The 20,824-nt window shown below is 61.4% G+C and overlaps 1 protein-coding gene and 1 long non-coding RNA gene across 9 annotated transcripts; one reads left to right on the forward strand and one right to left on the reverse strand.

Moving 5' to 3' along the window:
* The first annotated feature begins 3,936 nt into the window (after positions 1-3,936).
* CSPG5 (chondroitin sulfate proteoglycan 5) lies at positions 3,937-12,724 on the forward strand. 5 transcript variants are annotated; one of them, XM_065054955.1, is made up of 5 exons: positions 3,937-4,165; positions 5,609-6,893; positions 8,527-8,715; positions 10,113-10,185; positions 12,167-12,724. In XM_065054955.1, exons 1-5 carry the CDS (start codon positions 4,096-4,098, stop codon positions 12,320-12,322), a joined length of 1,773 nt encoding a protein of 590 aa, XP_064911027.1. In that variant the 5' UTR covers positions 3,937-4,095; the 3' UTR covers positions 12,323-12,724. The 5 variants fall into 5 exon arrangements, with proteins under 5 accessions (XP_064911027.1, XP_064911029.1, XP_064911030.1 ...); XM_065054957.1 differs by lacking the exon at positions 12,167-12,724 and adding an exon at positions 10,747-11,738; XM_065054958.1 differs by lacking the exon at positions 12,167-12,724 and adding an exon at positions 10,850-11,738.
* Positions 12,725-13,261: 537 nt separating this feature from the next.
* LOC135578779 (uncharacterized) lies at positions 13,262-16,342 on the reverse strand. Of its 4 annotated transcripts, none has more exons than XR_010470859.1 (3): positions 15,076-16,021; positions 14,849-14,952; positions 13,262-14,715 (listed from the first exon to the last, which is right to left on the reverse strand). It is a non-coding gene; the product is annotated as an uncharacterized LOC135578779 (long non-coding RNA). The 4 variants fall into 4 exon arrangements; XR_010470860.1 differs by having other exon boundaries at positions 13,262-13,818; positions 14,510-14,952; positions 15,076-16,016; XR_010470858.1 differs by having other exon boundaries at positions 13,262-14,674; positions 15,076-15,992.
* Between the last annotated feature and the right edge of the window lie 4,482 nt (positions 16,343-20,824).

Below are 20,824 nucleotides of genomic sequence, written 5' to 3' on the forward strand. Positions count from 1 at the left end.
AGGATGATTTTCAAGTCTCACGGCTCAAGCGGGCAGCATCCCTCCAGCTCTCGGTGTCACATCGGGGCTCATCACCTTCGAGCCGTGCCCCGTACCGTGCCAGCCCCAATCGAGGGCAAAGCCGTCCCGCTTAAACCCCGCCTGGCTGAGCCGAGCTTGACCCTGGGCTCAGACTCGCTGCGGGGATGCTGTGAGAGAGGGAAGAGCTGGCGTGTCCGAGGCCTGGGCACAAACAGCGACCTCAGCCCCATCCGCCATTCAGCGTTTCCTGAAGATGGGATTTCTTTGCACTTTGTTAATTGAAAAAACTGGAAAATTAGTGGTTTGGGCATCTCTGGTTCTCGGACAAGGAGGGAGGACGCCAGGCAGCAGGTGGTGGGGCAAACAGGCTGTCCCCACCATGGTCCCCGTGTGGGTCCTCGTCCGTGGGGACATCGTACGCGGGGGCAGGGGCCGCTGTGGGGCTGCTGGGATGTGGGGCAGAGCTGAGGGCTCCCCATGGGGCAGGGCAGGGCTGGGGGCAGCAAAGCAAAGCAAAGTGGGGTTTGGGGACCCCAAGGCAGGGCCAGACCCATGAGTGAGCTCCGAGACCAGCGCTGGACCGCGCAGAGAAGAGCTTTGGGGTGAGATCCCTCCCAGCTCCACGGGACAGACAGACGGACGGAGCTCACACTGATTTCCTCCAGAAATGCCCCAAAGGAGTTGTCGGCGTGGCTGCATTTCAGTCTTTTAATTAACTTTAAGTATTTTGAGTAACTCCCCCAGGAAAACGCGCTCCCGGCAGCAGCAGCCGGTTCTGCCACCGGAGTTCTCCTGCGAGCCTGAAGAGCTGTCACCGTCTGTCTGTCTGTCTGTCCGGCCACCCCTTGTCCAACCCTCTGCTGCTGCCGCTGACAAAGACAAACCCGAGGTGTGTGGGAGAGGCGGTGCCAGCCGCAGACGGCTCCGACACCTGCCTGGGGCTGCGCCTGAATTTAAGCCCAGTGTCGGAATTTGATGCGTTAAGGCTTTGTCCCCTGCATGTCCCCCGTGGATCCTGGGGTCCCCCATCCCTGCGGTGCTCAGCACCCTGCGGGGTGATGGCTGCAGCTTTCGGGGTGTCAATACCCGAGGGGACCCTGGTTGATGTGGCCCAGGCGGGTGTCCCCTCGGTGGCAGGGCTGGGAGGGGGGTGATGCTCTTGGCTGCGAGGTGACATGGGCCAGAGCCACCAACACCACCAGAGAGGAGCTGGAGCTCCAGGACACCCCAGGGACTGGTGGAGATGTCCCAGGCCCAACCTGGTCGGGCAGGGGGTGGCCCAGGTGACCCCAGTGGGTGTCAGGAGTGACTGTGGGTGCTGGCAGCTCCCCTGGGCTTGACGAGCACCAACAATTTGACCACAAAGACCTTGGGCCCTCGTGTCCCAGCATCCTGTCCCGTGCTGGGGGTGGGTGGTGGGTGCAGGGTGGGTGTCACCGCCCGGGCTCCATCTCCCTGTCCCCAGGGTCCCACCTGCTGTACCCCACCCTCTCAGGGATGGGGATGCACTGGAGGGACCCCCAGCCCCAGGCAGCGTGTGGGACCCCGGTGCCCCTTCCCACCCTTTCCCGGCTGTCCCAGCCGTGTCCCCCCGGCTGTCCCTGTGGCCCCTCAGCCGGTCCCCTTGGAAACGCGGCCAGGGGTGGAAGCGCCGGGAATATTAAGCAGGTGCAGCCCCTTCAATCCCCCTTTGAGCAGGGACAAGCGCGGCTTGTTCCCGGTGCGGGGAGCCCGGCCAGACACGGCTGCTGGGGGGATGCAGGACCCCCGGCCCCACTGTCCCCCCAACCCTGCGTGGGATGGGGTGACACAGGGTGCACGGTGGATGGGGGGTTGTGGCTGAGCTGATGTGGGTTGGGAGGCACCAAAATGGGCTCCTTTGGGAGCACCCGCTGTCCCCCATGTCCCCGAGCATCCTTCCCCGTGCGGGATGCAGGAGCAGCCATGGCTGGCATGTCCCTGCGTGGTGTCCCCGTCACCTTGGGCAGCCCCGGCTGGCTGGGGGGGGCGGGGACATGGTGCAGCTGCACAGACCCGGGCTGAGCCCCCCGCTGCAGTTCGGGGTGTCCCCACATGTCTGGTTGTCCCCAGTGCAGCCACCATGTCCCCTGCACAGGTGGGGTTCAGGGGTGATGGGCTGCGTGTCCCCCGGGGGGTGGTGGCACCTGTGCCCCCCACCTGCACCCCCGCCTGTCAGGGCCCAGGTCACAGGTGACAGAGGCCGTGGTGGCACCTGGGCCACTTTGGCACTGGGAAGCGGCACCACAGCCCTGGGGTCCCTGCTCTGGGTCCCCTTGCGGGGGTCTGAGTGGCCGCAGCCCCTGCCCCATTCACAGCCCCTCTGAGCCCCCCAGCAATGGCTTCACCCCACGGTTTGGGGCTCTGCCCTCACCCCACTGCTGCATGGGGGGGGTGCAGGGTGGGGGTCCCCCTGCACTGATTGAGGATGCTGGGGGGGTCCTGGCGCTGATGCAGGGATGTCTCCGCCATGCAAACACACCTGGGGGGGTGGAAGGTGTCTCGGTGCTGGTGGGAGTGCAGGGGGAGCAGTTTGGGGGTGTCCTAGTGCAGGGGTGCCCCCCATGCAGGAGCAGTTTGGGGGATCAGTGATAGGTCCTGGTGCTTGTGGGGGTGCTGGAGGAGCAGTTTTTGGGGGGGTGGATGAGGAAACCCAGTGACGGCTGGGGATGCCGGGGGGTGTCGTGATGTTGGTGCAGGGGTGACCTCCCCCACACTGGGGCAGTTTTGGGGGGATCACCGGGGGATGGCAGTGCTGGAGGGTCCTGGTGCAGGGTTGCAGCACATTGGTTGGGGGGGTCCATGAAGAATCCTGGTGCGGGGGGGTGGTGTGCTGGGGATCCTGGTGCAAGGAGCAGTTTGGGGTGTCAGGGAAGGATCTCGATGGTGGGGGGTCCTGGTGCAGGGATGCCCCCCCATGCAGGGGCGGTTTTGGGGGGGTCAGGGTGGGATGCTGGTGCTGGGGCGTCCCCGTGCAGTGATGTCCCGCCATAGAGGGGCAGTTTCTGGGGGGGTCAGAGAAGGATCCCAGAGCTGGGGGGTCCTGGTGCAGGGATGCTCCCTATGCAGGAGCAGTTTGGGGGGGTCAGGGAGGGACCCTGCTGCTAGGAGTCTCGTTGCAGGGATCCTCCCCCTCATGCAGGAGCAGTTTTGGTGGGTGGGTTAGGAAGGGATCCGGGTGTTGGGGGGTCCCGGTGCAAGGAGCAGTTTGGGGAGTCAGGGGGGGATCCCGGTGCTGGGGGGTCCTGGTGCAGCAATGCACCCCATGCAGGAGCAGTTTTGGGCGGCTTCAGGGAGGATCCTGGTGCTGGGGGTCCCACTGCAGGGATGCCCCCATGCCGGAGCAGTTTGGGGGTCAGGGAGGGGTCCTGGTGCAGGGATGCCCCCATGCCGGAGCAGTTTGGGGGTCAGGGAGGGGTCCCGGGGCAGCGATGCCCCCATGCCGGAGCAGTTTGGGGGTCAGGGAGGGGTCCCGGTGCAGGGATGCCCCCATGCCGGAGCAGTTTGGGGGTCAGGGAGGGGTCCCGGTGCAGGGATGCCCCCATGCCGGAGCAGTTTGGGGGTCAGGGAGGGGTCCCGGTGCAGGGATGCCCCCATGCCGGAGCAGTTTGGGGGTCAGGGAGGGGTCCCGGTGCAGCGATGCCCCCATGCCGGAGCAGTTTGGGGGTCAAGGAGGGGTCCCGGGGCAGCGATGCCCCCATGCCGGAGCAGTTCGGGGCTCAGCGCGGGGTGCCGATGCCGGGGGGATGCTGTGCGGTGTCCCCGCCGCAGTCCGTGTCGGGGTCCCCGGTGACACCGTTCCGGGGGCCCCCGTCGCCGTGTCCCGCGGTCCCGGCCGAGGCTCCCGCGGGGTCCCCGTTCCCGCGGGCGGAGCCGGTGCAGCCGCCGCCCCCAGCCCGGCCCGGCCCGGCCCCCCCGGCGCGGAGCGGAGCGGCGCGGAGCGGATCGGCGCGGAGCGGCGGGAGGCGGCGGGGGCGCGGGCGGAGCCGCTGCCGGTGCCGGCCCCGCTGGCGGAGCCGCGGGTCCCCCGGTCCCTGCGGGTCCCTCCATGTCGCCATGGCCCCCGCGGCTGCCCGGCCCCGCGCCGCCCTGGCCCTGGCGCTGCTGCTGCCGCTCGGAGCTCTCGGTACGGGGGGGGCCGGGGGGGGCTGCACCCCGGGATGGGGCCGGATCCCGCGGCGGGGGGCGCGGGGGGGCCCGATCCTGCCGCAGGCACCTGTAGGAGGGCGGGGGGGGCGGAGGCCGGATCGCCGGGGGGTGCGCGGTCCCGGGCAGGGGCTGCATCTGCATTCCTCTGCAGGAACCGGGGATCCCTTGGGAGGGGGCTGGATCCCCTTGCTGGGGCTGGATCTCCTTGGGAGGGGGCTGGATCCCCTTGCTGGGGCTGGATCTCCTTGGGAGGGGGCTGGATCCCCTTGCTGGGGCTGGATCCTCTTGCTGGGGCTGGATCCCCTTGCCGGGGCTGGATCTCCTTGTGAGGGGGCTGGATCCTTGCTGGGGCTGGATCCTCTTGCTGGGGCTGGATCCCCTTGCCGGGGCTGGATCTCCTTGGGAGGGGGCTGGATCCTTGTATGGGCTAGATCCTCTTGGAAGAGGGGCTGGATCCCCTTGGGAGGGGGCTGGATCACCTTGTGAGAGAGCTGGATCCCCTTGCTGGGTTTGGATCACCTTGCCGGGGGCTGAATCCCCCTGGGAGGGGCTGGATCCCGTTACAAGGACCTGGAGCTCCTTGAGGCGTGGGGGGGTGGGTCGATCCTGTTGCAGGGGGGTGGATCCCCTTGCCGGGGGCTGGATCCCATTATGTGTGGGGGGTGCATCTGCAGGAGCTTGAGGAGGGCGGGATCCCCTAGTAAGGGGGCTGGATCCCCTTGCCGGGGCGGGGGCCGGATCGCGTTGCAGGGGCTGGAACCCCTTTATGCACGGGGGGGCACTGTCAGGAGGCTGAGGAGGGGCCGGATCCTCTTGTGGCTGCGGGGGGTGCATATGCAGGAGCTAGAGAGGGCTGGATCCCCTTGTAGGGGGCAGGATTCCATTGCAGGGGGCTGGATCCCCTTGCAGAGGAGCTGGATTGATTGGGGGGGTTAGCTTCCATTGCAAGGAGCTGGATCTTCTCGGGGCGGGGGGCAGGTCCCTTGCAGGGGTCTGGATCCCGTTGTGTTTGGGGTACATCTGCAGGTACCAGAGGGGGGCTGGATCTCATTGGTGGGGGGGCCGGATCCCCTTGCAGGGGCTGCATCCCCCTTGCAACAGGGGAAAGGCAGCTTGGCTTGGGGGGCAGTGTCACCATGGGGGTGTTGCAGCGTTTTGGGGTGATAATGGGAGCAGTTGCAGGTGTGGGGGGACCCACGGAGCTGGGGGCAGCTGCGGGGTTCCCCCCTTCAATCCCTGGTAGAGGCTGTAACAGACATGGGGTGCAGCGCCACCCCCCCCCCCAAAACGGCTTCTTGTGGTGCTGGTGGGTACAAGGTCGAGCTGTTGGGGACCCGCTGGGCCCCCCCAGGCCTGCGCGGCCTCCGTGGGGTGCTGGGGGGTCACCTCTGACACACCTTTCTCTCCTTGTCCCCTCCAGCGTCTGAGTGGCCGCCCCGAAACGCCAGCGAGGCCGAGGGCAGAGCCTGGGGGGGCTCCCTGGAGAGCAGCCCCCCGCCATGGGACCCGGCGAGCAGAGACCCCCCGGGGGGCCCCAACAATGGCACTGGCCCCGGGGGGGCCCCAGCGAGAGGTGAACCCCACACTGGACCCCAGCTAGAGCCCCCCGGGGGGGGCACGGCCACCACCACGGACCCGGCCGTGCCCGAGGGCTGCGCGGGGTGCGCCGGGGAGGGCGACGCCAGCGCTGTGCCCCCCAAGCCCGGCTCAGCAGAGGACGGCGGGGCCGCGGTGACCTGGCCCGGTGACGGGGGGACGGTGGCGGTGGCGCTGGGCAGCCCCGAGGAGCCGGGCAGCGGCGAGCGGCCCACGCCGGCCTCCCTGCCCAGCCCGGGGGGCTTTGGGGGGCTCACGGCTGCCCCACCGAGCCCCCCTGGCCGGCGGCTCAACACCGACTCAGCCGAATCTGACCTGCTGCTGGCGGCCGGGGGCTCGGCCCCGCACACCCCCGTGCCGGGGGACCCCAGCTCCATGCCCGGGGACTTGGGGCGTCCCCCGGAGCTCTGGGGGGCCCCATCCAGCCCGGCCCCGGCGCAAGGGGCTCGTGGCCGCACAGATCTGACCTGGCTGGAGGAGCCCATCACGGCCGCCACGGGCCCGGCCGAGCCGCCCGCCGATCGGACGGGCTCAGAAATCATCGACGTCGACTACTACGACCTGTTCGAGGGGGGCGAGGGGCTCGGGGGGTTCCCTGGGGGCAGCCAGGGGGCAGCCGGCTCGGCGCGCCGGCGGGAGCCGGAGGAGGCGGCCACGCCGTGGGCCCTCCATGAGCTCTACGACGACTTCACGCCCTTCGACGAAGCCGATTTCTACCCCACCACCTCCTTCTATGCCGATGGGGATGAGGAAGATGAGCTGGATGAGGATGAGGAGGAAGAGGAGGAGGAGGAAGATGGGGGGCTGGAGGACGAGAACGGCTACCGGCTGCCCACTGCGGCCGTGCCCGGCGCCCAGCCGCCACCGCGGGACCCCCGACCCACCGGCCGCCGCGACATGGCCCCGCCGCAGCCCCCTGGCGTCATGGGGGGCAGCCCCACGGCGCGGCCGCGGCCAGGGGAGCGGGGCCAGCCCGAGAACGGCAGCGAGTGCCCGAGCGGGTACGTGCGGCACAACAGCTCCTGCCGCTCCCTCTGCGACCTCGTCCCCAGCTACTGCCACAACGGTGGCCAGTGCTACCTGGTGGAGAGCCACGGGGCCTTCTGCCGGTAAGGGACGGGGACCCCGGCCTGGGGGACGTGGGGGCACAGGACGGGGGTCTCCATCCTCGTGTACCCCATCTCTGGGCTCTTCATCCTTGTGTATCCCATCTCTGGGTCCTCCATCCTCGTGTACCCCGTCCCTGGGCTCTCCATCCTCCTGTATCCCATCCCTGGGCTCTCCATCCTCATGTATCCTGTCCCTGGGCTCTCTATCCTCATGTATCCCACCCCCGGGTTCTCCATCCTCGTGTACTCCATCCCTGGGCTCTCCATCCTCATGTACCCCATCTCTGGGCTCTCTATCCTCGTGTACCCCATCCCTGGACTCTGCATCCTTATGTATCCTGTCCCTGGGCTCTCCATCCTCATGTACCCCTTCCTGGGGTTCTCCATCCTTGTGTATCCCATCTCTGGGCTCTCCATCCCCTGGACCCCCTCCCTAGGTTTTCCATGCCCTCCACCCCATCCCTTGGCTCTCAATCCCCCTGCACCCATATTTGGACTCCTCACCCCCCTGCACCCATCTCGGGCCTCTCTATCCCCTGCACCCCATCTCTGGGCTTTTTACTCCCCATGCACCCTATCTCCAGACTCACCATCCCTCTGCACCCCATTTCTGGGCTCTTCATCCCCCTGCATCCCCAACTCAAATCTCTCTGTCCTTATGCACCCCATCCCTGGGTTCTCCATTCCCCTGAACCCCATCTCTGGATTCTCCATCCACCTGCACCCCATCCCTGGGCTTTCCATCCCTGTGAACCCCATCTCTGGCCTCTTCATCCCCATCTCTGCTCCATCCCCTGAAGCCCATCTCCAGGCTCTCCATCCCTGTGCACTGCATCTTCGGACTCCCCATCCCTTGGATAGCTTATCCCCAGACCCTCCATCTCTCTGCACCCCATTTCTGGACTCTTCATCAATGTGTACCTCTTCTCTGGCCTCTCCATCCCCGTGCACTCTATCTCTGGGCTCTTCATCCCCATACAGCCCATCCCTGTGCTCTCCATCCTTATGCACCCTGTTGCCCATCTCTCCATCCCCATACACCCCATTCCCAGTCTCTCTCTCTATTCCCCGGCACCCCGTTCCCAGTCTCTCCATCCCCCGTGCCTCCCGTCCAGGTCCCATTTCCCCTGCAGCCCCATCCCACGGGGACACAGAGGGGCTTTCCCTGCCCCCTGAGTGCCGGCTGGGCAGGAATTAGGTCAGGGCCGCGCAGCCGAAGCTCCGGGGCTGCCGCGCTAATCGGCCACGGCAGATTGTGCCCGGGGAGGGCCGGCACCGGCTGTGCCGTACGGCTCGGCATGCACTGCCCGCCTGGCGCTGAGCCCGCCGGCACGGGGACACCGGTGTGCAGTGTGACAGGGTGTCCCCCCCTAAACCGGTCACCCCACTCCCCGGGGCTGAGTGGGGCTGGAAGTCATGGATGTGGGCGATAAGCATCACCTGGGGGGACCCCAACCCCACGGCATCACCCTCTGTCACCCATCTCGCTCAGCCCCAGTGTTTGGGGGGTCACCCATTAATCTCATCTCCCCATAATCTCCCCAGCTACAGATGCCAATGTCCTCTAGGGATTCTCTGTGGGATGGGGACACATTTTTGGGGCGGGAGGTCCATAAACGGTCTCGTCTTGCAGGTGCAACACGCAGGACTACACGTGGCACAAGGGGACACGCTGCGAGGCCATCGTCACCGACTTCCAGGTGCTGTGCGTGGCCGTGGGCTCGGCCGCCCTCGTGGTGCTCCTGCTCTTCATGCTTACTGTCTTCTTCGCCAAGAAGCTCTACCTGCTCAAGACGGAGAACAGCAAACTGCGCAAGACCAAGTGAGTGGCACCGGGACAGGGCTGGCACCCCTAAAACTGTCTCCAAGCACCCATAGCCACAGCGGTTCGGGGGGCCCCTGCTCCTGGCGGTGACGCTGGGCTGGATGCGGCTCCCGTCCCTGTGCGGTGTCATCGAGACCCCCGGTGTGACGGGGACAAGGTGGCGGTGGGTGGGAAAGCTCCCGGAGATGGGGACGTGGCTTGTGGCTCCCGCTCCGCCGTTAATCCTTTAAAGCTGCTCCTGACTGGCACCAGTTAATCTTCTGCACTGGGAGCTGGGGCCACCGGCTGGGCTCGCCACACTGCCCAGGGGCCACCAGACATTGTCCCCACGCAGGGCCAGGGCTGAGGGGGTGACAGGGGAAGGTTGGGGTCACCCGGTGCCCCAGCAATCGCTGCCCATCTCCCTGGAGCTGGGGAGGAGAAAGCCTCCCAGCCTGGGTCCCTAATGAGCTGTTAATTAGTCTGTGGAAGTGCCAAATGTAATTAGCAGCGAAGCTCCGTGCCAGCCCGTGGGTCTGGCCCTGCAGCTCCTGCCCGCGCCAATCTCCTGCCTGCACGGGCCAGAACTGGGGCGTTCAGCCCCCAAAATCACCATCTCTGGGGACACTCAGCCCCCAAAGCCCAGATCTGGGGGCATTTAACCCCAAACCACCAGATATGGAACATTTAGCCTCCTAAAATGCCATAGCTGGGATGTTTAGCCCCCAAAATCTCCATCCCCAGAGACATTCAGCCCCCAAACCCCATAGCTGGGGTTATTTAGTCCCACCTCCCCTGGTCTGGGGGCATTTAGCCCCCAAAACCCCAGATCTAGGGCATTTAGCCCCAAACCTCCATCCCTAGGGACGTTTTGCCCCAAACCCCCAGAGCTGGAGACATTTAGCCCCTAAATCTCCAGATCTGGAGCATTTAGTCCCCAAACCTCTATCCTTGGGGACCTATCCCTAGAGCTAAGGATATTTGTCCCCTCAAACCCTAAATCTTGGGGAAATTAGCCCCCGAAAACCCCCAGATCTCAGGCATTTAGCCCCAAATCTCCATCCTTTGGGATATTTAGCTGCGAACACACAGAGCTGGGGACATTTAGCCCCTAAATCCCCCGATCTGGGGCATTTAGTCCCCAAACCTTAAATCTGGGGCATTTAGCCCCAAACCTCCATCCCTGGGGACATTTAGGCCCAGACCCCCAGAGCTGGGGGCATTTAGCCCCAAAACCCCAGATTTGGGTGTATTTAGCTCTATGTCTCCATCCCTGAGGACATTTAGCCCCCAGACCTCCAGCACTGAGAGGCTGGAACCCCCCAGCGCTGGGTTCACCCCAAAACGCCCCCCGGGACGCGGGGTTCTCGGTGGTGTCCCCGGTCTCACCGCCGCACTCTGCTCTCCCCCGGCAGATACCGCACCCCGTCCGAGCTGCACAACGACAACTTCTCCCTCTCCACCATCGCCGAGGGCTCCCACCCAAACGTAAGGCGGCTCCATGGCACTGTCCCCTCCTCCTGCTTGCTGTCTCACCCTTGTCCCTCTGTCCTGTAATGTCGTGTCTGTCCCCCCAACCTGTGGTCCGGGCATCACCTGGGTGATGGTGTCAGCTCTGGGTCCCCTCTCACTCTCCTGACCCTGTCCCACCGAGGCCACCGCTCTGTTGGGTCCCACTGTGCCGTATCCTGCTGTGCCATGTCCTTCCCTGACTACCAGGCAGGGGGTTGGTGTCACCCCACTGTTCCCCTGCCCTGTCCCCTCCTGACCCTGAGGAACCACCATCAGAGTCACCCGGTGGCTTTGGCTCCATGTGTGGGTGGCAGGGGCGGCCGTGCTGGCATTTCCAGGGAGGGGACAGCCGGTGCCATGTGGCTCCGGCAGATGATGCTCCCCGGCTGTGGCATCACCGGAGCAGGACCGGCGGACGATGGCCGGTGATGCTGGAGGATGAAACGCTCCGGGATGCTGCTGGCGTGGTCAGGATGTGGTCACCTGTGTCCCCCCGGTGCTGCCCATCCAACCTCCTTGTCTTTCAAATTGACACAGAGAGAAGCCAAGGGCTTGGCGGAGCCGGAGGAGGAGCGTAGGTCCCTCTAGCCTTTGCCTTACCCCACCACCGGTTTTTCCCCGTCTTTTCGACCGCCTTTAGCAGCCGTAGCCGCTGCCGCTCAGCCCGGCCACCGTGGCAGGAGGCTCCCGGGCCGCTCGCTCCCCACTGCCGAGAGGAGGAACCTTGGGATGGATTCGGTGCTGCTCCCCGGCGTCCCGCCGGGTCCTGACCCGTCCCCCGTCCAGGGCTCGGTCCCACAGCAGCACATGGTGCCTGGGATGCAGCACAACGAGGACGTGGAGGGGACAGAGGGGTCAACACCCCCGCGAAAGGGGTTTTTGGGGACACACGGTGATGCAGCTTGGTGCCCTGGCAGTGGTGTCTGTCCCGCGGGGTTTGCCGTGGAGTCCATGGTGTGAGCCCCGACCAGCTGGGGTCACTGCCCTGAAGATGGAGGTTTCCCATCCCCATATGAGATGGCACTTGGGTGTCTCCATCCATCCATCCACCCACCCATCCACCCATCTATCCATCCATTCATCCATCCTTCCGTCCATCCATCCACCCATCCATCCATCCACCTATCCACCCATCCATCCATCCATCCACCACCCGCCACGTGGCACCGGGAGCACCATTCTGGCACCGTAGGCACCATTCTGGCACTGTGATGATGCCGGCGGGACACTCACCGCCATCCCACACTCGCAGCCCCCTGCACCAGGGCTCATCTTGCCCCACCAGCACCAACGGTGACACCAGGACTGTCTGGGCACAGAATTACCCACCGCAGCCGGAGCTTGGCCCCGGTGCCGGGGGGCTGATCTCCCCATGGACTGGGACAAACTCAGGGGGCAGCCGCTCCCGGCAGCCGCGGGGGGATGTCGGGAAGAGGCACCCCCGGCTTTGCCGCCGGCAGATCGGGCACGCCAGGGCCAGCTGTACGCTAAAAAACACAATAAACCCACCCCCTCGGGCCTCCTGCCAAGCTCAGGGAGTTGCTAATTGGTGCGGGGATGATGAGTTGAGGAACTGGGTGGCGGGGGGACAGTGGGGACGGATGGAGTGGTGACGGGTGGGATGGCGCCCACACCCAGCGCGGCTCTTGGGTGCTGTCAGTGAGCGGCTTTGGGTGCTGGATGCACCCCAAGGTGGGGAACCCATGGAGGGGGGGGACACCGGCGCGTCACCACAGGCAGGTCAGACCCTGCCACCCACCGTGCCCGCCATGCCGAGCCCCACGCTCCCCCCGTGCCTTTGGGAGCTTTATCTGCTGCCCACAAGGAGGCAGAGCCCACGTCGCGGTGCTGGGGTGACAGCGGGGACATCAGCACCATCCCTGCTGCGTCACCCCCCCGCATTGCACGGTGTCCCCGTCGGCACGGTCACCTCCTGACCCCCCGTCTCTCCCGGCAGGACGACCCCAGCGCTCCCCACAAGCTGCAGGACTCCCTGAAATCCTGCCTGAAGGACGAGGAGCCCTTCAACATCCACAGCGCCACGTCGCCCAAGCACGACAAAGGGGAGCAGGACGGGGGGGAGCAGAACTGCCTGCAGAACAACCTGACGTGAGCTGGGGGGGGACAAAGGGGGGAATAAAAGGAGGGAGGGACCCAGCTGTACAAATCTCCCGTCTCCTCCCCGTCCCGTAGCTCTTTTTTCGTTTGTTTTGCATGCTTTGGTGTGTTTTGTACAGAGGAAAAAGGAAAAGATAATCATAACCATGCCAAGCCGAAGGCTGGGAACGGCCTCTGGCGCGTCGTGTCGTGGGGTGTTCGGCTCGTGCTCCGTGTCTGTCGCTTGGGGTAGTTCAGCGCTGTGATTTCTAAACCTTTGCTGTTCCGCAACTGACTTTTTTTGTACTTTTACCCCACTTTTTTTGAAATACAAGTTAAAACCCACCAAAAAAAAAGAAAAAAAAAAAAAAAAAAAGGAAGATCTTGAAATAAAGTTTTGGTTTTTTTTTAAAGCGAAGGCTCTTGCCGGTGCCTGCGATCTCCCGACACGCGGCGGGTTCGGCCCTGCTCCCCAGGGCCCGTGTGGGTGGCACCCGGGGGGTGACAGCTGCCAGGTCCCCCCTCCCTGGGTTTGCCGAGCCAGGGGTGCGTGTCCCAGCGGTCTGGGGACCCTGCGGGGTGATGCCACCCCGGACATGCTCAGGTGCAGGTGGGACACCCTGGGATGGGTGCCTGGCTGCATCCCTGACCCCACTGTCCCCATCCCCACCATGCAGCCGGAATCCCCCGGTGTCACCCCCCAGCTCCTCGTTTCTGTGCTGGCAGCTCTGGTGACGCTGACCGGTGTAAATCAGAATCCGCCCCCCCAATTGCTGTCACCCCACCCTGGGGACAAAGCATGGGTGGCGGGCTGTCCCCAGGGAACCCTGGTGTTCCCACCAGTCCCCGCCAGCTGTGACTCCATCTCGCTTCCCACAGAAACCAATTTCTTCCAGATATGGATTCACCCATGACCCAAAACTCAAAGCTCCTTGGGAGAGAGGAAACGAAGCAATTAATCAGTATCAATTACGATATTCAGCGTGCCATGTGTAAGGGACGCAGCCAGCGATCTCCCCAGGGCAGGTAGGAGCTGAACCCACAGCTCAGTGTGTTTTAGACCTTCCCAATGCTTTCCACAAGCTGCTGAATAATTCATTCTCAGCTCACTTGTTGCAAGTTAAACATGGGCGGTGGCAACGGGAGCTGGCAAATGATTCTGGGGGCTCATGCAAAGAACAGTGAGCAGCCAACTGCACCGTTGGGGCTTTGGTTCCAGCCGTTCCCCTTCCAGCACGGAGCTGCACAACGGGTAAAACCGTGGGTAAACCACCAGACACAGCAATAAAAGCTATTGTGGTTATGGGGTGTTGGAGGGGAGTGGGAATGACATGGGGTTGTGGGTGAGAAACGTGGTGAGGAAGAGGAGGGAAGGGGCAGCGTGGGGATGGGGGGACACGGGCTGGGATGGGGATCCAGCCGGTGAATGTGCAGCTGAAAGGCGGGTCTGGAAGCCATCTGCTCCTCACCAGGATCCTTCCTGATGGTCCTGAGGGCTCAGCCAGACGTTGTCTGCGGGAGAGAAGAAAATCTCCTTTGCGGGAAGGAGCAGCTGGTGTAGCACCAGTCTCGTGACCAGACAGAAACCTCATCCCAGTTGAAACCATCCATCATGCTGCCAGTACGGCACAGACCGTCCATTCCGGTATATCACATCCATCCCAACACATCCCGACCATCTCAACCATCCCAACCATCCCAGCACATCCCATCCTCCCATCCATCCCAGAACATCCCAATCCCAACCATCCCAACCATCCCAGCACATCACATCCATCCCATCCATCCCAGAACATCCCAATCCCAACCATCCCAGCACATCCCAGCACATCCCAACCATTCCGGTACATCCCAACCATTCTAGCACATCCCGACCATCCCAGCACATCCTGGCATATCCCATCCATTCCAACCATCCCAGCACATCCCAACCATCCCGCCCATCCCAGCACACCCTGGCATATCCCATCCATCCCAACCATCCCAGCACATCCCAACCATCCCAGCACATCCCATCCATCCCGGCACACCCCAACCATCTCAACCATCCCAGCACATCCTGGCACATCCCATCATCCCAGTACATCCCAACCATCCCAGCACATCCCAACCATTCTGGTACATCCCAACCATCCCCATCATCCTGGCACAGCCCATCCATCCCAGTTCTGCCCTGGAACCTCCCAGGAGGACAAGGTGGCACCTGGGGTTGCTCGATCCTTCACCAGCCATTTAGCATGAGAGGAAACGGCCTCAAGTCGTGCCAGGGGAGGTTGAGGTTGGATCTGGGAACAATTTCTTCCCCAAAGGGCTGTGGGGCATTGAACAGGCTGCCCAGGGCAGTGCTGGAGTCACCATCCCTGGAGGGCTGGACAGATGGACATGAGGTTCTCAGGACGTGGGGCAGTGCTGGGGTGGGTTATGGTTGGACTCAGTGATCAGAGCTGGGGCCTCACTCCTGGGTGTCACCCCCTGGTTTAAGGGCAGCATGGGGACACCCGAGGAGGAGCCGCGGGAATGGGGGTCACCCTGTCATCCTCACCCGGCTCGCTCGGCTACAGCTGCTCACCCGCACGGGCTGTAGGGACTTATCGGGATTCAGGGCAGAATTGGGTCACACGGATTTAAGCAGGTCTAAGGATGCTCCTGTTCATAATACACATGTTAAGAGAGCAGGGGGGGCATTGTCCCCCTGTCCCTCTGCTCTGGGTATCAGTCTGACCCCCGTCATTCCCCTCCTTGCTCTCCCCCCACTTTGGACCTACTCACCTCCCATTTCCTGAATGAAGACACAACCTCCGCTCCCCACCTTGCTCTGAGGCCGGCGTCCCTCGGCGTGCCTCAGTTTCCCCGGGCAATGGCACGTCCCCAGCCCGCGGGCTCTCCTCCTGCTCTGGCTTTGCCGGAGCACCGGAGCAGGGAGGAGCGCGGTTTGCAGGCGCGGGTGCATGGGGATGGAGGGGACAAACGGGGTCACTTGAAGGGCCGGGCTCCCCATCAGCACCTCGTCTGACATGGGGATGGCAAAGAGCATCTGCCATGCGCCGTGCCGGTCACCGGCGCAGATTTCACGGGCCCTACGGAGGAATTTGCCTCCCAGCCAGCAAAGCAAGACATGGGCTCTAATTAAATGCCTAATCACTTTGAAACGGCGAGGTTGCCGACAGCTATTAAATTTAAATGCTTGGTTAGTTTGCTGGGAGGGGATGCAGCCTTTTGTGGCCGGGCAGGGCTGGCGCGGGACGCGGCGCGCAGGGCCGGGAATTGGCAGCGGCAGCGGCGCTGTCCTCGCTCCGCCGTCCTCTTTTCTCCCGCAGACGCAGAACGGGATTAGAGCCGCGACCCCGAGACAAGGAGCCTTTTCTTCCCCGTGATGGGCTCCGGCTGCCTGGGACAAAACCAGCCGGGTCTCGGTTCACCAGCCGAGCCCCAGCTCAGGATGTGGCTCCAGGACGCGGGGTTTGGCTGCTCCTCCCCGAGCTGCCAAGAGCTTTCGAAGCTGTGGATTTATCTGGGGTGGAATCTCGGTGCCCATGTCCCCTCCAGCACCAGAGGAGATTTAGACTAAGTATAAAGAAGCAATTGCTGCCCCTGAGGGTGGTGAGAGCCTGGCCCAGGTACCCAGAGAGGTGGTGGATGAGCCATCCCTGAGACATCCCAGGCCAGGCTGGACGGGCTCTGAGCACCCTGAGCTGGTGACGATGTCCCTGTCATGGCAGGGGGGCACTGGGGGCTGGGAAGGTCCTTTCAACACAAACTGTTCTGTGATTCTGTGATCCCAGCACAGGAGCTGCACAGGGAGCTCAGGGGGCTTTCCAGTGACACAAAGGCGGGCGGTGGGGCACATTGGGGGCCTGTATCTAGTGCAGTGTCTCAGGGGGCAGTGCTGGGACCAGTACTATTCAATATATTCATCAATGACTTGGATGAGGGAATAGAGTGACTGTCAGCAAGTTTGCTGGTGACACCAAGCTGGGAGGAGTGGTGACATTGGAAGCTGTGCTGCCATCAGAGACCTGGACAGGCTGGAGAGCTGGGTGGGGAGAAATTAATGAAATATAACAAGGGCAAGTGTAGAGTCTTGAATCTGGGCAGGAACAACCCCAGGTTCCAGTGTAAGTTGGGGAATGACCTATTAGAGAGCAGTGTAGGGGAAAGGGACCTGGGGGTCCTGGGGACAGCAGGGTGACCATGAGCCAGCACTGGGCCCTTGTGGCCAGGAAGCCAATGGTACCTGGGGTGGGTTAGAAGGGGGTGGTCAGTAGGTCAGAGAGGTTCTCCTGCCCCTCTGCTCTGCCCTGGGGAGACCACACCTGGAATATTGTGTCCAGCTGTGGCCCCTCAGCTCCAGCAGGACAGGGAACTGCTGGAGAGAGTCCAGCGCAGCCACCAAGATGCTGGAGGGAGTGGAGCATCTCCCGTGTGAGGAAAGGCTGAGGGAGCTGGGGCTCTGGAGCTGGACAAGAGGAGACTGAGGGGGGACTCATTCCTGGGGATCAAGATGGAAAGGGGCAGTGTCAGGAGGATGGAGCCAGGCTCTTCTGGTGACAACCAGTGACAGGACAAGGGGCAATGGGTGCAAACTGGAACACAGGAGGTTCCACTTAAATTTGAGAAGCAACTTGTTGGGGGTGAGGGTGGCAGAGCCTGGCCCAGGCTGCCCAGGGGGGTTGTGGAGTCTCCTTCTGTGCAGACATTCCAACCCGCCTGGACACCTTCCTGTGTAACCTCATCTGGGTGTTCCTGCTCCATGGGGGATTGCACTGGATGAGCTTTCCAGGGCCCTTCCAGCCACTGACGTCTTGGGATTCTATGAAATGTCCTGTAGGTCACTGTGGGGGCATCTTTGCCAACACCCAGATCTTCCTGCTATTGCTGGGCTGCCTCTGGGGTGTAGGAGCCCTTACCTGGCGTTTGCGTAGCCAGAAAGCATTGGGATCTCGGTATTTAGCGATGGGAAGTACCAATTACACCGTTATTCTCAGTGTCACAGTAACAGGGAGCGGATCCAGCATTAAACTGACTCTGCGCTGGATTTAAAGAGAGGGGAAAACCAAAATCCTCTTAGCTCCATAAACTGTTAAGTGCTCAGTGTGGGAAAGAACAGCAGGGCCTGGGAACGGCTCTGAACGCGGCAGCCCCTGTCGGCCACTGGTTTGTGCTGGGTTAACTGGTCCTGCTGGGAGAGAGCAGGGCGCAGGCAGCCATGGCCACGAGCCACCAGAGACCGGCTGAAAACGCCAAGGCGGGAGGTGAAGTTGGCCAAGATTGAGTATGGGGTGACCAAGACCACAACCCTCCTGAAGAAAAAGGGCAATAAAGACAAAAGACCCCAAGGCACTGGGGGAACTGGTAAGTGGGATCTCATGAGCGGCACGTTTAAAAGCAAAAGGATTGAAGGAAACGGGCAGTTCTTCAAAGAAACGGTGCAAACAACACCCATCCCAATAGGAAACGTTGTAGGAAGCAGCTTGGCTACGGCGCGGGCTCCTCGCTGACCTCAGGCTCGAGGGAAAACAGAGTTTACACAAAGTGGGAACTAGGTCAAATTACTAAGGAGGGTTGTAAGAGTAGCATAAGCATGTGGGGAAACGTCAGAAAAGCCAAGGCACAAATTGAGATGGAAATAGCGAGCGTCGTTAAGAGGAAGGAGAAAAGACTCCACCAGCAGGAGGAGAATGAGCTGGGGAGTGTTGGTCCGGACCCAGGGAAGGAGGAAGGCAGCTCACAAAGGAGGATGAAGATTCAAGGGGTTCACGGTTTGTTTTTCTTGTGTTTTTTTAAACCGGCCTTTAAAAATGTCAACTGCAAGCAGATGCCTAGCACAATAAATTAGATACTGTGCTCTCCGCCGAGCGTCAGCTGCAATAAGTAATAACAAACAGTGTACACAGGTTGACGAGGGATTTTCTGAACGTCATCCTCGTGCTTAGAAAACCAGTTAAAGCCACCTCAGACATTGGGCAGCACAATGGTTGGATCAGGTTTTACAAGACTGGGTCCAGTTTGGGCCGTGGTGCTTTGTGGAAGGTGCAGCCCATGGGACAAGGTTCAGGGGAAACCACAAGAAAGAGGAGAGGAGACACGAGAGAATATCGCTCAGATCTACATATACAATTTGCATTTATTAAATGAATTAGAAGTCATTCTGTAAAATGACCGAGGAATATCGGTCTTGAGTGAAGATCTTCTGCCAGCTGCTGCAAAAACACAGCATGAAAATACGGTTCTTGCTTCAGAGAGCTCAGAGTTTAACGGCGAGGGAAGAGACGGCAGATGGGGACAATCAAGAGTATAAAGAAGCAGCCACACAGTCCTGGTGGCCGTGGCAGACCGTGGGGTGTAGCACAAGGTGGATCAAACTTGCTGGGGTTTTGTGCAGAAGCTGGAAAAGAGGAGGTTTCGGGAAGGGTCCGGGAGCCGATGGGGAGATTCCCCTGCGCTCTGAGCTCTGCATGGTGACCCAGGCAGACGTGGAGTGCAGAGACGAACCTCTGACGTTGGTCATGTCGTCCTCAGGCTGCCGAGAGTTTGCTGTAGGTGAGATGGGTAGAAATAGGAGAGGGCAGGAACAAAGGAGCCGTGGGAGAGCAAAGCTGGGAGGAGAAGGGAGCGCTGCACATGGGGAGGCCAGTATCTAGTGGAGTGCCTCAGGGGTCAGTACTGGGGCCAATATTGTTCAATATATTCATTAACGATTTGGACGAGGGAATAGAGTGACTATCAGCAAGTTTGCTGATGACACTAAGCTGGGAGGAGTGGCTGACACGTCAGAAGGCTGTGCTGCCATCCAGCGGGACCTGGACAGGCTGGAGAGCTGGGCGGGGAATAACCTAATGAAATTTAACAAGAGCAGGTGTAGAGTCCTGAATCTGGGCAGGAACAACCCCAGGTTCCAGTGTAAGTTGGGGAATGACCTGTTGGAGAGCAGTGTAGGGGAAAGGGACCTGGGAGCCCTGGGGACAGCAGGGTGACCATGAGCCAGCACTGGGCCCTTGTGGCCAGGAAGCCAATGGTACCTGGGGTGTATTAGAAGGGGGGTGCTTAGTAGATCGAGAGAGGTCCTCCGTCCCCTCTACTCCGCCCTGGTGAGACCACATCTGGAATATTGTGTCCAGTTCTGGGCCCCTCAGTTCCAGAAGGACAGGATACTGCTGGAGAGGGTCCAGCGAGGGCAACGAAGATGATTAAGGGAGTGGAGCATCTCCCTTATGAAGAAAGGAAGAGGGAGCTGGGTCTCTTTAGTTTGGAGAAGAGGAGACTAAGGGGGGACCTTATTAATGTTTATAAATATATAAAGGGTGAGTGCCATGAGGATGGAGCCAGGCTCTTCTCGGTGGCAAACAATGATAGGACAAGGGGTAATGGGATCAAGCTGGAACACAAAAGGTTCCGCTTAAATTTGAGAAAAAACTTCTTCTCAGTGAGGGTGGCAGAGCCTGGCCCAGGCTGCCCAGGGAGGTTGTGGAGTCTCCTTCTCTGGAGACATTCAAAACCCGCCTGGACATGTTTCTGTGTGACCTCATCTGGGTGTTCCTGCTCCAGCAGGGGGATTGGACTGGGTGATCTTTTGAGGTCCCTTCCAATCCCAAACATACTGTGATACCGTGATCAGAGAGGCACGGGGAGGAGAATGGGGCAAAACGAGCAAAAATCCCCAAAATGGGCAAAGGGTAAGAAGCGTGAAGGATGAGGGGATGGCGGCAACGGGAATGGCAGGGGATCTGGCAGTGAGCGGTGGCTTTAGAGCCCAACACCTGCACTGGGGAGAGGAGAAAGAGCATTTGCCTGCTCAGATCCCATTCTGCATCCCCAGGGTCCCAGCGGATCCCTGCTGAGATAACTTTGCTACCGGATCCCTGCCAGTTTCAGCACGTTTCCCAGGGAATTTTTCAGTCTCTGCTGGAAAAGGCCGGGAGACCCCTCGTGGAGAACCAGCACGCGTCTCGCTCCAAAATAATACAGTGAATTTTAAAGGTGACCTGAAAATCGAATCAAAACTCTGGTTTTAAATGTTTTTCTTGCTTTATGAATGCAGGAAATTATCCTTTGCAGCCACGGGCAATCAGCAAACAAGCCACTGTAGCAAAGGACACTCAGGTTTGACATTAACAGCAAGCGCCTAGAATAGGAATAATGAGGCGTCAGAAAGAAATGGCAGGAGAGGGTGCGGAGTCATCGGCGCTGAGGGTTCCTAAGAACAGGTTGGACAGACATCTGTCCAGAAAGGTTTAAGCTGAGCTGATTTTGCCTGGTGGCAGGTGCTGCTCTACCCACACGACCTCTGCGGGTCCCTCCAGCCTCACGCTCAGTGATCCTGCTGCTCTTGTCTCATCAGAAATGTCAGGCCGGCTCTGCCAGAGCCCTTGTCTCTGCAAAACATGTTTATGAGCTTCGTCTTACCCAAAGAATGACAGAAGGGTAATTCTTTACCATTTTCTCCTACGTTTTTAATAGCTGCTTCATACACAGGGGGATAGATATGTATACCCATATGCGAAAAGGCAAAAAGCAAGAT

Source organism: Columba livia, chromosome 2, assembly GCF_036013475.1.
Source record: "Columba livia isolate bColLiv1 breed racing homer chromosome 2, bColLiv1.pat.W.v2, whole genome shotgun sequence".
Classification (NCBI taxonomy): Eukaryota; Metazoa; Chordata; class Aves; order Columbiformes; family Columbidae; genus Columba; species Columba livia.